The following is a 14,241-nucleotide window of genomic DNA, read 5'->3' as shown; positions in this document are numbered from 1 at the left end:
TTGTGGGTAGCCATTCCCTCATTCTCATCCTAACCAGCTGTAATGGCAGCTTTAATTATTTGTGCCTTCTCCTTCTCCCTACCCTTTACTATTTCCTTGTGTGTCATATCTTTCGGATTTTAAGGTGAAAAGCAAGGGCCACTTCCCTGTGCATGTCTGTAAGCCATGTTGAGAAAGTTTTGTGCCAAAAAGAAGGGGGGAAGCGCATACCTCTCCAGCTGTTGCATTTGATCATGTCCTGTGCAGAAAGTGCATCACATTTAGCTTAATTGCAGAGTGCTGGAAATGGAAGATTAGACTTTTTAATAACAGGAATTGAGTGTGGAAAGACTTAAATATGGCTGTAGTTGTGGCTACCTCCATAAATCCTCCAAAGTGTTGCTGCCTCCAAGTCATTGAAATCTGGATAGCTTTGAGAATAAACATTCCCAAATGTGGGGCAGATTCCGTGTTATTTTAGCTTCTCGTTTGAGCAAAGTTTTAAAGCTGGATGGATGGGCCCTGTTTGCTCAATGACATTAACTGAGATGCCCCTCCTAAAATCAGTTTGCTAGGCTACAAATATCTTTTCCATCAATTGCTGCAGTTTCTTCAGGGCATTAAATTTGTGTTGGGAAAAAATATCTGTTGTTTTCCTCCTGGACTTCAGTTTGGGATTGTTATCAAAACAAAAACCGCATTGTGGTATCTGTGAGTTCAGATGTTTTGTGCTCTCAATTCAAATGAATGCCACTTGGTTCAAAGACAACAGAAAATGTGGATTGAAACCTTCATTCTATTTCTTCTGATCCAGAGAGTCTGTTCTTAAATCCAATAGTTGGATTTGTAGGTCCAGATATTGGGACTGTTTATCTCATTGAATTGTGGTATATTTGTACATTTGTGGTTTCTTGGCACACCAGATGTTGAAAGTCAAGTTTAAGTGGCAAAAAGAAAGTTGGGTTGGAGTCATGGATCTTCGTTATCTGATAAAATGGAATTATGCAAAATTCCAGCCTCTTAAAAGATCATTTAAAGCAGTTTCTCTGAGGCTAGGTTTTCATCTTTTTTCTCCACTGGTTGTTGATGTTTTAAGTTTTGAAGATTTCAGAAACTAGCATTATGGCTTTTCCTTGGATATGAACCAAAGAAAGATAAAAATTCCACTAGGTGATTAAAACATTGTTAAATAGTATCGGCATTAAATAATTATATCATGTAACTGATTTGTATTTCCAGAAGGAAGAGGAAGAAAAGATATAAATACACGCAGAAACTCACAATTTGAAACCCACACCAGTAGGGGGTGATCTTTCCTATGAGTATCATATAAATTGAGATAAGAAAGGTGAGCATCTCTTAATATTAAATATTGGGAGAATGGGAAAATTAATTACATTACCTTAAAAAAGAATGTTCAGTTTACTACCTTAATCCTCTTCCCCCGTGGCAAATTTCATCTACAAATGTTTTGCTCCCGTTTTGCCTAGCCTTTAACAAACAACAAAATCTTTGCATTTGTTTTTTATAGCTGCCTAATAAATAAATAGTTGTCAGTGTAACATTTAAAAAGAATATGTAGAGTTTGTTTATCTGGGGCCAAGAAAGTTCCTACAGAACATAAAATGTTGCTTTTTTTTTGGTGAGACAATGATACATGATAAAACTATACTATAATGATGTTATGCTGAAACTGTGGCTGTGCTTTTTTGAGGCTGTAACAGACAACATGTAGCTGGATTAATGGATTAAAACATCTTGATCTGATGAATAAGTTAGTAAATTTAAAGCTTTACAGCACTGACTTTATAAGATAACCCTGTGCCAAGCTGAAGTTGGTTTTCCTGTGCCGTATACGACACATGGGTCACGAACCATCATGGCTGGCCACACAAGATGGCAAACCAAATCAAGTCACCCTTGTTACATCTTGGGGTATCCTGTGAACCAAATTTATGCCTGTATATGGCTCTTTCAAGGAAGTGTTTGGCTCCAGCACTGGAAATCAAGACAGCCTGCACTTGATTTTATGGACGTTTTACACCGATGGATATTCATTGCTCTTTGATCCTTAGAAATATTGCAGAAATAGCCAGTATAAGAACTGTAGCGGGTCACTTCTAAAGTCTGCCTATGACAAACCAGGCGAATTCAAGAGCTCTCTGCGTCTTGAATTTCTGCCCAAAATTTCTGCCCAAAAATCTGGGCTGGAGGGAGAAATAGGCATCAGAGATCTTAGCAATTCACAGACTATCCTCTGTGGGTTCTCTTTCACACATTGCCCTTCCTGAATTGAGTTCCAGTAGTACGAGTAAGGCTAGAGGCACGTTGCAATGCGGTTCATAATATATACCCGCTGTGTCGAGTTATGCTCCACCGTATATATCCTGCAGTTCATTCATTCATTCATTCATTCATTCATTCATTCATTCATTCATCGGCCATTCATTCCTGGTTTGCTTTTTCTCCAGGAACTCAAGGCAATGCTCGTGAGTGAGCTATTCAGCAACAGCCCTGTGAGGTAGGTTGAAAGGCATCAGAGCCCTCCAAGGAGTTTTCTGTGGCTGAGCGGGGACCTGGACCTGTGTCTAACCACTACGCCTTGCTACTCCCAAGTAGTGCTTGGCTGGCCTTGACCAGATATTTGCGACTGATTTCCCATCCGCTCCCCCAGCCATCCCTTCCTGCCCCCAGCACCTTTTTCAAAGGTGGCTGTTAGGATGCCTACATCTGTATGTATGTGTCAGTTGTAGAACCGGCTCTGCCACACGGTAGCTGCTTTGGCATCCATCCTGAAAGAGCAGCAGATATTTGGTCTTTCTTCCTTCTGGATTTCTTTCCCGCCCGGGGGAGGTTCTGAGTAAGGGCCAGGATGAATACCCTGCCAAAGGATATCATGTGCACAATACCACCCTGGGCTAGCCTTGGCCAGTCAGCCGAGGGGCCTGGGGTTACCCACCTGTCCCCGTCACAACTGGGCTGTGGGCAGTCCCCTGGGCCTGGATGCCTTATCGTCCAACTTGGGGCCCCAGATGTTTCCACCTCCGCTCGCAAAGACTTCCTTTCAAATCTGCCTTTAGGAAGTCAAGCCCAAAGCCTGCCCTGCCGCCCGTCTTTCTGCGCAGCCCTGAGGTCTGGGAACCACACGCTTTACCCGCCCTCTGGCAGCTTTCGCAGGCCAGTCGGGCTGCTCCCCCCTCCCCTTTCGCTCTGTCTGTGTGCGCCCGCGCGCATGTGCGTGGCTTCGCTCGCCTTTTGCAGAACGGCGAGGAGGAGGAGGAGGAGAAGCGAGCCGGGGGAGGCGGCGCCGGTTCCTGGAAGAGCCCAGCCTGGGGAGTTGGTCACATTCTTGGCTGGCATTCAAGAGCTGAGCAGACACCAACAAACAGAGAGGAGGCGGAGGCGGCGGCGGCGGCGGACGAGGAGGAGGAGGAGCAGCGGCGGCGGCGGCGGCAGCAGGAGCAGCAGCAGGAGCAGCAGCAGCAGCGCCCCGCCAGCCCGCCTGCATGAGCTCAGCGCCCAAGCGTCCTCAGTCCGGGCTGGAGCGGGCAGACTAGCGAAGGTGAGCAGGGCCGGACGCGGTTCGCACGGTCGCCAAGGCGGAGGGGCGGAAGGCGCAGCCGCGATCAAAGGCCACCTCGTCCGCGCCAGACAGCCGCGCGCTCCTTGCTTTTCGGAGACCCCTCGGAGGCGGCGGCCGGCGGAGGAAGCTCTCGCTGCTCCGCGGCCGGGGAAGGGGACAGTCCCGCCGCGGCTCTTCGCCCCGCTGCCTCCCCCTCCCAAGCTCTCCTTTCCTCCTTTGGGAGGGGGCCGGGTTGGCGGACATGGACAGAGAGGAGCCGGCTTCCCCGCCGCCAGGAGTTGCTGCTTGGACCTCGGACGACGCGCCCCAGGGTTGCTAACTGCCTTTCTCCAGCCTCTTCTTTTCCTCCCGTTTCGGGGTTCCAAATTGGTTCGCGATTACTACCCTCATCCTTACTTTTGGGGGGTGGGGGGAGAGGGTTTTTCCGCGGGGGCAGCGGGAGCGAGTGCGCGTCCCCCGCGTCGTGAACCTTGCTAGCTCGCCCGGGGGCTTGGCCGGGAGCAAGCGGTGCGCTTTCTCTCTTCCCTTCTTTTTATAACTTTTCCCCCCGCCCCTTCCCTGAAGATCTAGTTCTCTCACTTTCCCCTCCCCTGTTTTGGCTCTTTTTCTTTTTTGGCTCCGGGGCCGAAAGAAAAATTCTTTTAAGAAACTTGTAGAAAAGGGGCGTTGGGGAAGAGCGGATCGAAAGAAGCGCCGCGCATCCAGAGGAAGAAAGACGGGAAATATGAGATTTGGTGGCGCTCTCCCCTCCGGCGTTAGAGGACAGCGGCGTCCCATCTGAAAAGGAGGGCGGCTTTTGAGCTTCCTTTCCCCCCCCTCTACCTTTCGCTCGCCTTCCTCCCCTCCTTGAAGGAGCAAGCCCCGAGAAGACGGTCTTCCCCGAGGCTGGAATTCAGGCGCGTTTTCCGGGGGGGCCAAAGGCGAAAGGAAAGATTCGGCGCCGCAGGAACCAGGGACGCGGGGGGGCCGGCAAGCCGCCTAAGATGGAGACGGTGCCTCGGAGCGGCTTCCAGCCTCACCCGGGGCTGCAGAAAACCTTGGAGCAGTTTCATCTCAGCTCCATGAGCTCGCTGGGCGGGCCGGCCGCCTTCTCGGCGCGCTGGGCGCAGGAGCTGTACAAGCGCGAGAGTGCCAAGGAGGCGGCGGCGGCGGCCTCGTCCGCCGCGGCCGTGCCCGCCGAGCCGCCGCTGCCGCCCCTACCGCCCATCCCGCCGCCCCCGCCGCCGGTGATGCCCGGCCCGTTCTTCATGCCGTCGGACCGCTCGACGGAGCGCTGCGAGACCGTCCTGGAAGGCGAGACCATCTCGTGCTTCGTGGTGGGCGGCGAGAAGCGGCTCTGCCTGCCCCAGATCCTCAACTCGGTCCTGCGCGACTTCTCGCTACAGCAGATCAACGCCGTCTGCGACGAGCTTCACGTCTACTGCTCCCGCTGCACCGCCGACCAGCTGGAAATCCTCAAAGTCATGGGCATCCTGCCCTTCTCGGCGCCCTCCTGCGGCCTCATCACCAAGACCGACGCCGAGCGCCTCTGCAACGCCTTACTCTACGGTGGCGCCTTCCCTCCCGGCCGTTGCAAGAAGGAGCTGGCCGGCGCTGGCGGCGGCGCGCTGGAACTGGAGCTGGAGCTGACCGAGCGGAGCTTCAAAGTCTACCACGAGTGCTTTGGCAAGTGTAAGGGCCTCCTGGTGCCCGAGCTCTACAGCAACCCCAGCGCCCCCTGCATCCAGTGCCTCGACTGCCGGCTCATGTACCCGCCGCACAAGTTTGTCATCCATTCGCACAAAGCCCTGGAGAACCGAACTTGCCACTGGGGCTTCGACTCTGCCAACTGGCGAGCGTACATCCTCCTTAGCCAGGATTATGCCGGCAAGGAGGAGAAAGCCAGGCTGAGCCAGTGCCTGGACGAGATGAAGGAGAAGTTTGACTACAGCCATCGGTACAAGAGGAAGGCGCCCAGGGTGAGCAAGGGCTTGGGCTGTGCCCTGTGGGAGGCAAGGGGCCCTGGTTGGTTGGGACTTGTACTGGAGTTGGTCCAGGTTGCTCCTTCAAAGGAGGAGGCCAGCTTTGCTGATGACTGGAGACTCAGGGGATGCCAGGTGACTGGGGTTTCAGCAGTCCTCAGTTGGGGCTGGCGTGGCTGAAGTCAAAGAGATATTAGGAGCTGTAACCCCAAACCCCTGGAAGGGGTGAGGTTGCTTGTGCTTGGGACACAGTTGGTTTACATCTTGGCACAGGTGATATATCCAGTCAGTCAAGCTTCTAAGTAATCACGCTTAGGTCAAATTTTGTAGCCTGCTACCTGGTTGGGGATTGTGGGAATCCAACCTCTCTGGAGTTAACATGACTTGTGTGAGGACTGTGAATGTATCTTGAAAGAAATACATAGATAATATTCTTGGATCTGCTTAAGGAACTGTGCCGCCAGATGGTCTCTTTTCCATTTGGAAGCAAGTTGCCTTGAGTACTTGCTTGAGTAGAAAGATGGAGTATAAATCCAACATAGACGCCTTTGCTTGGTATGGGAAGGGCTGATTTTTAAGTAAGTGTGCAGCTGTACCTCTTGGACGAGGCTTGTGTCTGTGTGTGTGAATCTCAAAAACTGGCTTTGTGCACATAGCAGATGCTTATATCATGCCAAAACTCAGTTTGCAGTAGCGTGGGTGAAGCATAACTCTTGGTGTGTAAATGGGGTTTACAGATGTGCAAAAAAGGATGCATCAGAACTCTGGATGAGGTTCGGAATAAAACATTAAATGGAAAGATACAGATTTGTGGGGCTCTACATAGGGTGTTTTGTCCATCTTCGGTAGTCAACTGAATGTGGTGACTTTTTCTATCAAAATAAATCCTTTATCTTCTTTAATTTAGGAAATGTAGCAGGATTCTCAAAACTGGAATCAGTTGTGCCTGTGTCCTTGGATCAAAGAAAGATATGTGATTAGCCATTCTGTCTTTCTGCATTCTTACATGCACTTGCCTTTCTTGTTTCTGGGCAGTTCTCTCTCTTTATGTTGTATTTTATGGTTAAATTTACATAGGGCACACAGAAAGGTCTGCCCTGCTGCAGTGGCATTTCTTAAAAATGGAGAATTATGTTGCATGATGTGTTCTGTCTGTAGTTTTCATTGATCTGTAGTAAATCTCAGTGACTCTATAAAGTGCATGAACTTTAAAAGAAAGAAGTAGTTAATTAATTGCTTGCCCTCCCACCTTGCCAAACAGTAAGCGGGGGTGGGGGGTATTGCCACACTATACATGATTGCTGATTTGAAGAAATCCAAGGTGTTTTTTCCTCCTGTAGGCTGTCTCCTTGGAATTTCACATAGGAAGAAAATTTAACCATCAATAAACAAACATATAATCAGAGCGATTCCGATTGTACTAATTCAGTGCGCTTGTAAATAGTATTGGTGTTTAGGATGTGTGCACAGACTGTTTGTTTTTGATGCCCAGTATTGTCTGGTTGTAGCTGTCCTTTCCCTTCAGCCGTGCCAACAATGTTTGTGCATGGGTTATATATACACTCAGGAAATCAATGTGCCCTAGTCTATGCTGCTGCAGTTACTTTTCAACCATGCCAGGCAACTGGGGAGTCTGCCCAGCCAGACAGCTTGAGAGTACATTGGTACAATATCCTCTTTATTTAATCTGCAGCCGTGTTCAGTTCCCAGAATCCCTGGGGTTGGTGGTTGGGTGAGAAAGTGGTGCGGTGCGGAAGCCATGCCTTGGCACCAGGCCTGGTGGATAAAGTAGAAAGGTTATGGGCCTCTTGAAAAAATGGTGGATGGTCCAGCAGTTCAGTCTGTAACCCTATTGCCTTAAAAACAACAGCAAAATGTAATGTGGTGCTAAATGTGAGAAATCTTAAGTTAGCTCCATAATTGTGCAGGATTATTGAGTTGCCTCTGAATCATGGGGATTTACAAATCTGAAAATCACTGAATGCTCACAGGTGGAGGTGGGGAAATGTTCAGTGAAGGCTTTTTCTCTTTAAATTCCTACACATCTATTTTGGAGAAAAATGCACACCCACCCACAACTTTTCCTTTCAGGCAACTAGCCTGCTGAATGCATGTACCACAAAGGAGCCAAATAAATTTAAAAAGGCAGAACAAAGGGACAAATTAAAATTTTCCTTGCTTCCTCCTTGTGTTTGCTCTTCAATTTCCACTTTTTGAAGAAGAGGAAGCCATTTTCTGGGGGCTTCCCCCCCTTCTTTTCCTTTCCTCCACCCCCATCCCCCAGAGCTTCAATGTGAGAGCTATTGTTGGAACATTGGAGTCTAAAGACTGCACATTATCTCTCATAGACCAGGCTGGATGCAGTGTTAATAGCCTGTCTCTCTTTGGCTAATCATGTGCTAAAAGTAGCAGTTGCCGAGTGCCCTTCCTGGGTATGAATAGGAAGAGGAGGAACAGTGAAAATGAGTGTGTGTGTGTGGGGGGGGTACTTTCATTTTAAGTCTGAGCATTTTTTTGAAAGTGGGTGGGGTTGCCAGAAATCTCTTTGGTGACCTAGGACCCTGAGTCCAAACTTTTGAATAAGCATTATGTAGCATCATATGAATCCTAGCTGTAATATATTTCTAGCTCTGCCACATAAGCCATCGCTTTCAGAGACTACCTTGCCAGGGCTAGCTTTTTAAAGAGGTTTTTGAGCTGCAAAATAAATCCAAAAATGGTGGGAATGACTTGGGGTTTGAAAATGAACCAATATCACTGGAAGTATCTGTGAGGTCATCTAATCCAACATGTGTACTCTTATTTCAGATAAAAAGCAAGCAGTATTTTTTGAGGCCTGGGGATCTTTGTAGCATTTAAAACCATTTCCCCTCTCTCATTTTCTCTCTATGTGCAATAAAGCTTGTGGATCTTTCTCTTTTAGGAAGTGTCCGTGAACATTGCTAGAAGTACTGTCCCTCCTGTGATTCTAGAATTGATAGCATTTGTTTTGGTTTGCAGAAGTAAAAGTGAGACAGGTGGACCCCAGAATTTAAGTGGCCTTTAAAGGCTAGCTTTAGCTTGTTCCTCTGCAGAGCCGGGCTTTGTTCAAACGCTTGAATTCGGCTGTAAATGCGTGTATTTTGGGAAGACCTTGACACCTGCTTACCATCTTCCATGATTTTCTCCTTCTGCTCACTCAAATCCTGTTTCTATCCAACAGAGCCAAGAGAATATTTGTTACAGTTGTTTTTATTGCAGCAAGCAACCATCTAGAGAATAAACCTGTGTGTAAGGTTGTGGCTAGAGACAAATAACATTGAAATAAAGTTGAGGTCTGCTAGAGAGGAAATGGTGGTGGGCGGGGCAGGGGGGAAAATCCCACTCAATCTTGCATTGGGCTGCCTGAGTTTTGGCTCTGCTAACTTCTGTTTTCTGTTTTACCCCTAGCTAAGTGCTGTTGTATTGCTTGTGACTGTCTGCAAAGCCACATGTGCTTCTGGGGGGGGGGGGGTTGCATTGTGCTGGGGCTGCCTCTTTGAAGCAATTCTTAACTGCTTCAATGGATATGGAGAACATGTTTTGTGACAAGCAGATGGCATGTCGTGGGTTTTTTTGGCAAGGGATCTGTGTGGTTAACTGGGGCTGGATAGTGGGAGGTTGGTAATGCTAACTGGATGTGGCAAAGATAGAATGGGTGGTAATGTCTCCTTGGCAAGTTTTGGGAAGGAGCTTTCTTTTCTGGATCAACATTTGCTCCCTTTTACTTCTGCTTGCATGACACAGAAGCTGACACAGCTTATAATTTCATCTTCTTTCCATATTCATGGACAGTATGTATTGTTGTGTGCCAGATGATAAAAATCATATATAAATTATCTTTCTGGATGCCAAAGTGGGGAGTTGGTGGCCTGCTAGAAGTTAGTGGAGTCCAGTACCTATCAGTCTCAGCCATTATGGCCAGTGATCAGGAAAGAAGGGAATAGCAGCCTAGGCGTATCTGGTTTCCCTGCTCTCCTTCATTCAGTGGTACTTAGAAACTCATGTCTGTCTGTCTGTCTGTCTATCGATCGTTGGAGGCACGTCCATTTTTCTTGGCACTTCCTACCCCTGTTTTAACATTTTATTTCTTTATTTTTCTTGGCATTAATCTTTCCTATATGGACTTTACAAATCTCTCAAAGCCACTTCATCTTCTGGACTGTGTTCTTCTGTGGTTCCCCCTCCCCACAAAAAAATGCATTGTACATTTCTTTTCCCCCTGCCTCTTTTTCTTGGTTTTTCTCCCCTTCCCATAATATGCTTACTTTTTCTCAGGAAGGTAGGTGTAATGATGACCAAATGCAGACAAGAGCTGTCTGGTTCCTACTTTGTATTTGTTTGATGTATATGAAAAAAACCCTCTGTTGTGGAACAGTCAGCAGTTTCTAGATATGTTAAATTATTTTGGCTTTACAATCTTTTGTCATTGGGCATGCTGGCTAAGGGAGTTTAAAGTGGATGTCTAAGACATCAAAAAGATCCCAGGCTGTCTACTTTTGAACTAATCTGTATGTGCTTTCCTGCAACCTACATCACCATAAGAACTCTGAAGCCTTATGGGTGCTGACTGATCACCAGGCCATACTGAATCTGCATCTAACACTAAGCCAGGATACTTTTTAACTATAGCTTGTTGAACAACACTAGGCTGGGATTTATTTTGCACTGAGCTGTAATGAGGTTTGGCTTAGTGTATTGTGCAAACTTGGTCATTATGTTTTGTAAGCCATGATTTATAGCTTAGTTATGTATAAACCAGGCTATTTGGACTGAATGGAATGTGCAACTCCAGCTTGGTTTACTCTGTCAAGCTGTAATGGTGTGCCATTGTGTTAAACCAAAACATATGTTTGTGGCTTTGCATGTATACAGTAAGGACCATACTATTGGAATTCCCTCTTTTGCAAGTTAATTTTTCTTCTTGCCTCCCCTTTTTTCAGAATGTGCCTGCTTAGCAAAACTTTCAAGACCCAAGATGGCTCTTTTTACAGGCTTTAATTGTCCTACATGGGTCTGCAAGAAGGACAATAGCTGGTAGAGAGTAACGTATGACGATCACAGTCAGATTACTTTTGTATGTATGTATAATCCTCCCTCAACCTGGCACATTTCAGGCATACTGGGATTGCAGTTCTCAGAATTCCCATGGCCATATTGATGGAGAATCATGGGAAGTGCAGTCCCCATGCATCCAGAGGCTACCAGGTGGGAAATATCGATGTATTCTTCTTGAAAATGCATTGCCCTAGGTCAAGTTGTATGATCAAGTAATTACATGTATAATCTTTTCCTGTGGGTAAGGGTTGCAGCTGAATACATTTATTCCATTTTATGTATGTAACCATATGGAGAAAAGTTCTATATGGCGGCATTCATAAGGAAAAATAAGAAATTGTCTACACATTTCAGTATCTCCAGAGGAGGAATGTGCTGGATTGTCCTATACAAACAAGTACAGCCAAGAAATTTTGTTTCTGATTCATACCAATAGCCCATCCTCTCTTCGCTAAGGGAAGGAGTCTGTGAGAGATCAAAGAGCGGAAACCAATTCCTGCTGGAGGGAATGTAGTTTTTGGAGTGATCTTGTGAGACAGAGACTGTTTGCATTTTTTGTAGTAGTAGCAGTTATCCGGCCACCTGGAAATTAATGTTGGTGGAGGGAGGGAAAAAAACCAGAGTGCACCACAAGCTTACACCCAGTATAACCTTGGAGCTGCTCCATGCATTGCCAAAGGTGAGTGCACATTTATATGTAGCATACGCCTTAAAGGAGGGCCTGTCTTTTGAAGAAAAGTCTTCCAGTACAACATGGTAGATGGTTTTTCAGAAAAAAGTTTCAGTGGATGGTGACTGGAGTGGAAAGCTCATGCATTTTGATGAGCAAGTTACCTTAAAATGCAGGATGCTCACCCTGTGCTTTACTGGTGTGTATTGACTGCGTGTTTTTTTTAATGAGGCTATTGACAGACAACCCGTGTTTGTGCTTGGTGTGAGATGCGAACCCATGCACCCTTCTCCAATCTGGCACTCTCCAAATGTCAGGATTGCAAGTCTTTGAATCTCTAGCCAATGTACCCTGTACCAGAGTCAGTATATCTGGAGAGCATCAAGTTAAAAAAAAAATAACTTGGTTTTCAAATTGTGAAAGTACAAGCTATTGTTGAAGGGTGCATCCCTGGTCTTACTTAGCATCATTTTATTTTGCATTTGAATGAATGTTATAGAGAAGCCTGAATACTGTGATCATTTTATATGCAGGAATGCAACATTTAATCTAATGAATAAATGTGATCTAAGTGCATTTAAAAATGGCACTATCATGAAAGAGACATTCTCTGTTACGGTGGATGGAATATCTCCTAGAACATTAGTTTATCAGATTAAGGATAGAGGAAGTAAACTTCTTGTTTCAGAAATCCAGAATTTTCTCTTTGTGAATAAAAAAGTCTCTTCCAGAGGTGCCATTTATTTCCATTAATAATCCCTAAATAAACCAGCTTGGGAGAATGTTTTTTTTTACCCATATGTAGATTTAATAAACAATTTAGCGTGATTAAGATGGTCAATCAATTACTATTTCTTTAGCTGAGACGCATCCCTGATTTGACTAAATTTATCCAATTTGATGCCCTTTGGATAGTTTGGACTGCAGCTCCTAGAATTCTTAATGGGAAAGTGTCAGAGTAAAGAAGGTCCATAGAGCATTGGAAACATTTATGCTTATATCCAAATATACAGGGAAAATTAGTACTTACCTGTCAGGATATTCTATTTTACTTCCAAGGACCTTGTTCAGAGAATATAATAGAATATAAGCATTTGTTTTAATGTCTGAAGCATGGCTTTCTTTCCAAAAGGTTCAAAGGAAACGGTTAGGGATCTCTTGCATTTTTATGATTGAGGTGTGGAAAAATGCCCAGATGGAATGACAGAATTTTTTTGCTTGTGTCTTTTGAATTGAATAATCAGCATCGGTCACCAATAAATAATTATAAAATAACAGTTAAGAAGACACAAGAAAAATAGTGTGTTGGATTCCACTGGCAATCAGATCAAATTTCCTTCCTTCCTTCCTTCCTTCCTTCCTTCCTTCCTTCCTTCCTTCCTTCCTTCCTTCCTTCCTTCCTTCCTTCCTTCCTTCCTTCCTTCCTTCCTTCCTTCCTTCCTTCCTTCCTTTCCTCCTCCTCCTCCTCCTCCTCCTCCTGTTTGTTCTGCAAAGTTCTGCTCAAGTCAGTGGTATCATGTTAAAAGGATAAGGTCATGGACTCTTAATTGCCTCTTGGTTTCCCAACCCCTTTTTTTGGCCAGCCAGTTTGTGTAATGTCTGTCTGAAAAAGTTGAGTAAGGGCATTGAAGCAGCAGACAGGATATTAAGTGTTAGGAAGTCTGGGTGGAATATAACAGAAGATCCAGTATGTTGAAGGGTACAGGACTAACCCTTCCAGTTTCAGGTGCAGGTTAGCTGCCTTAGAATTTTGGAATGACTAATTTTAGGCCAGCTTTCCAATTTTGATTTCTGGGGTCTCTATCACTCTTATTTTCCCTTCTTTTCCTCCTCTGTTCACTGAAATGGTTGCATAAACTGTAACAACCTTCTCATTTTCTTAAGGCTTGCATCATTTGCTTCCACCTCTTTCATTGTTAAATGATGGAAACTTTAAACCAAAATAAACAGTACACTGCTTTTTGGCATTTTGTGGATGTCATGGGTTTAAACTGTAAAGCTGAAGCTGCATTTTGGCTTTGCAAGCAGCAGAAGATTTAAAAATCTGATTCACTTGCATTCTATTCTGTTTAATATTCATGTCTCCTCATGTAATTTTATAAGGGACAGGTTGATTGTCATGAGTGAATTAAAGACACAGACAGTATGCTTTAACTGGTTTATTGTGGTAGCTAGGATTTCACATTAGGCTATAGTATGTTTGTTTGGGTTTGGCTTGAATCAACCCAGCCATTGTACTTTGTAAACTAGGGTTATGGCTCCTGTTGTGAATCTCAGCTAGTTGTTTTGAAATTCAGAAGAGCATCAAAAATAATTGTAAGCAGTATAATATGGAGACCTGCGATAGCAAGGTTGGCAAATTTCCTGTCAATAAGCCCTCTGTCCCAGGATATTCTCTGCCACACCCAGCTTACCTTATTTTTCTGGGCAGGTGGGGAAACTTCCAGATACAGACATGGGCCACAGCCACTCAGTATTTTTATTTTCTGTGGGTGCCCAGAGGCCTTTATGGAAATAAAATGCTGCTGCTTCCCATTTAATTTATTATTTTTCTGAAAGTTGAAAGCAAAGTCTAGCACCCTGGGCAGTGTTTCAGATACACTGATAACCCAGATGTAGCACATTGTAGATTCTGAGTGTCTTCAGATGTCAAATACGCTCTTTGCTATATGAATTACTTTTTAGAAGCATTGTACTGAGACTTTAAAGATTTTGAGTGGAGAGGTTTGGAAGAGTTCAAAGGGAAAATAGCCATGGTAGTATGTGCCTCTTCAGTACTTACCTGTATTCTTTTCTTTATACCTTACCCAGAGCGATCTGTTCTGATCTGCAATAATCTATAATCCTAGAGAACAATAATGAGTTAGATTTTTTCTGTACAGTATTTGTTCACTGCCATCTAATAGCTATGTGGATTTTTGCACCCCAGGTCTGATAGCCCTAATCTCACCTTCAGATGTAAATTCCTAAGT

At 45.3% G+C, this 14,241-nt stretch overlaps 1 protein-coding gene across 1 annotated transcript in view; it reads left to right on the top strand.

Moving 5' to 3' along the window:
* The first annotated feature begins 3,402 nt into the window (after positions 1–3,402).
* The window catches only part of SKI (SKI proto-oncogene), a 113,322-nt gene continuing 102,483 nt past the window's right edge, over positions 3,403–14,241 (top strand). The window contains exon 1 of the mRNA XM_015891481.3: positions 3,403–5,520. Within this exon, the coding sequence (XP_015746967.2) occupies positions 4,546–5,520 (975 nt within the window). The 5' untranslated portion in view covers positions 3,403–4,545. The remainder of the gene's footprint in view (positions 5,521–14,241) is intronic.

Source organism: Python bivittatus, unplaced genomic scaffold, assembly GCF_059951505.1.
Source record: "Python bivittatus isolate LINGU-HERP-01145 unplaced genomic scaffold, Pbiv_v1 ctg000090_np1212, whole genome shotgun sequence".
NCBI lineage: Eukaryota > Metazoa > Chordata > Lepidosauria > Squamata > Pythonidae > Python > Python bivittatus.
This window is presented reverse-complemented; position numbering and strand designations above follow the sequence as displayed.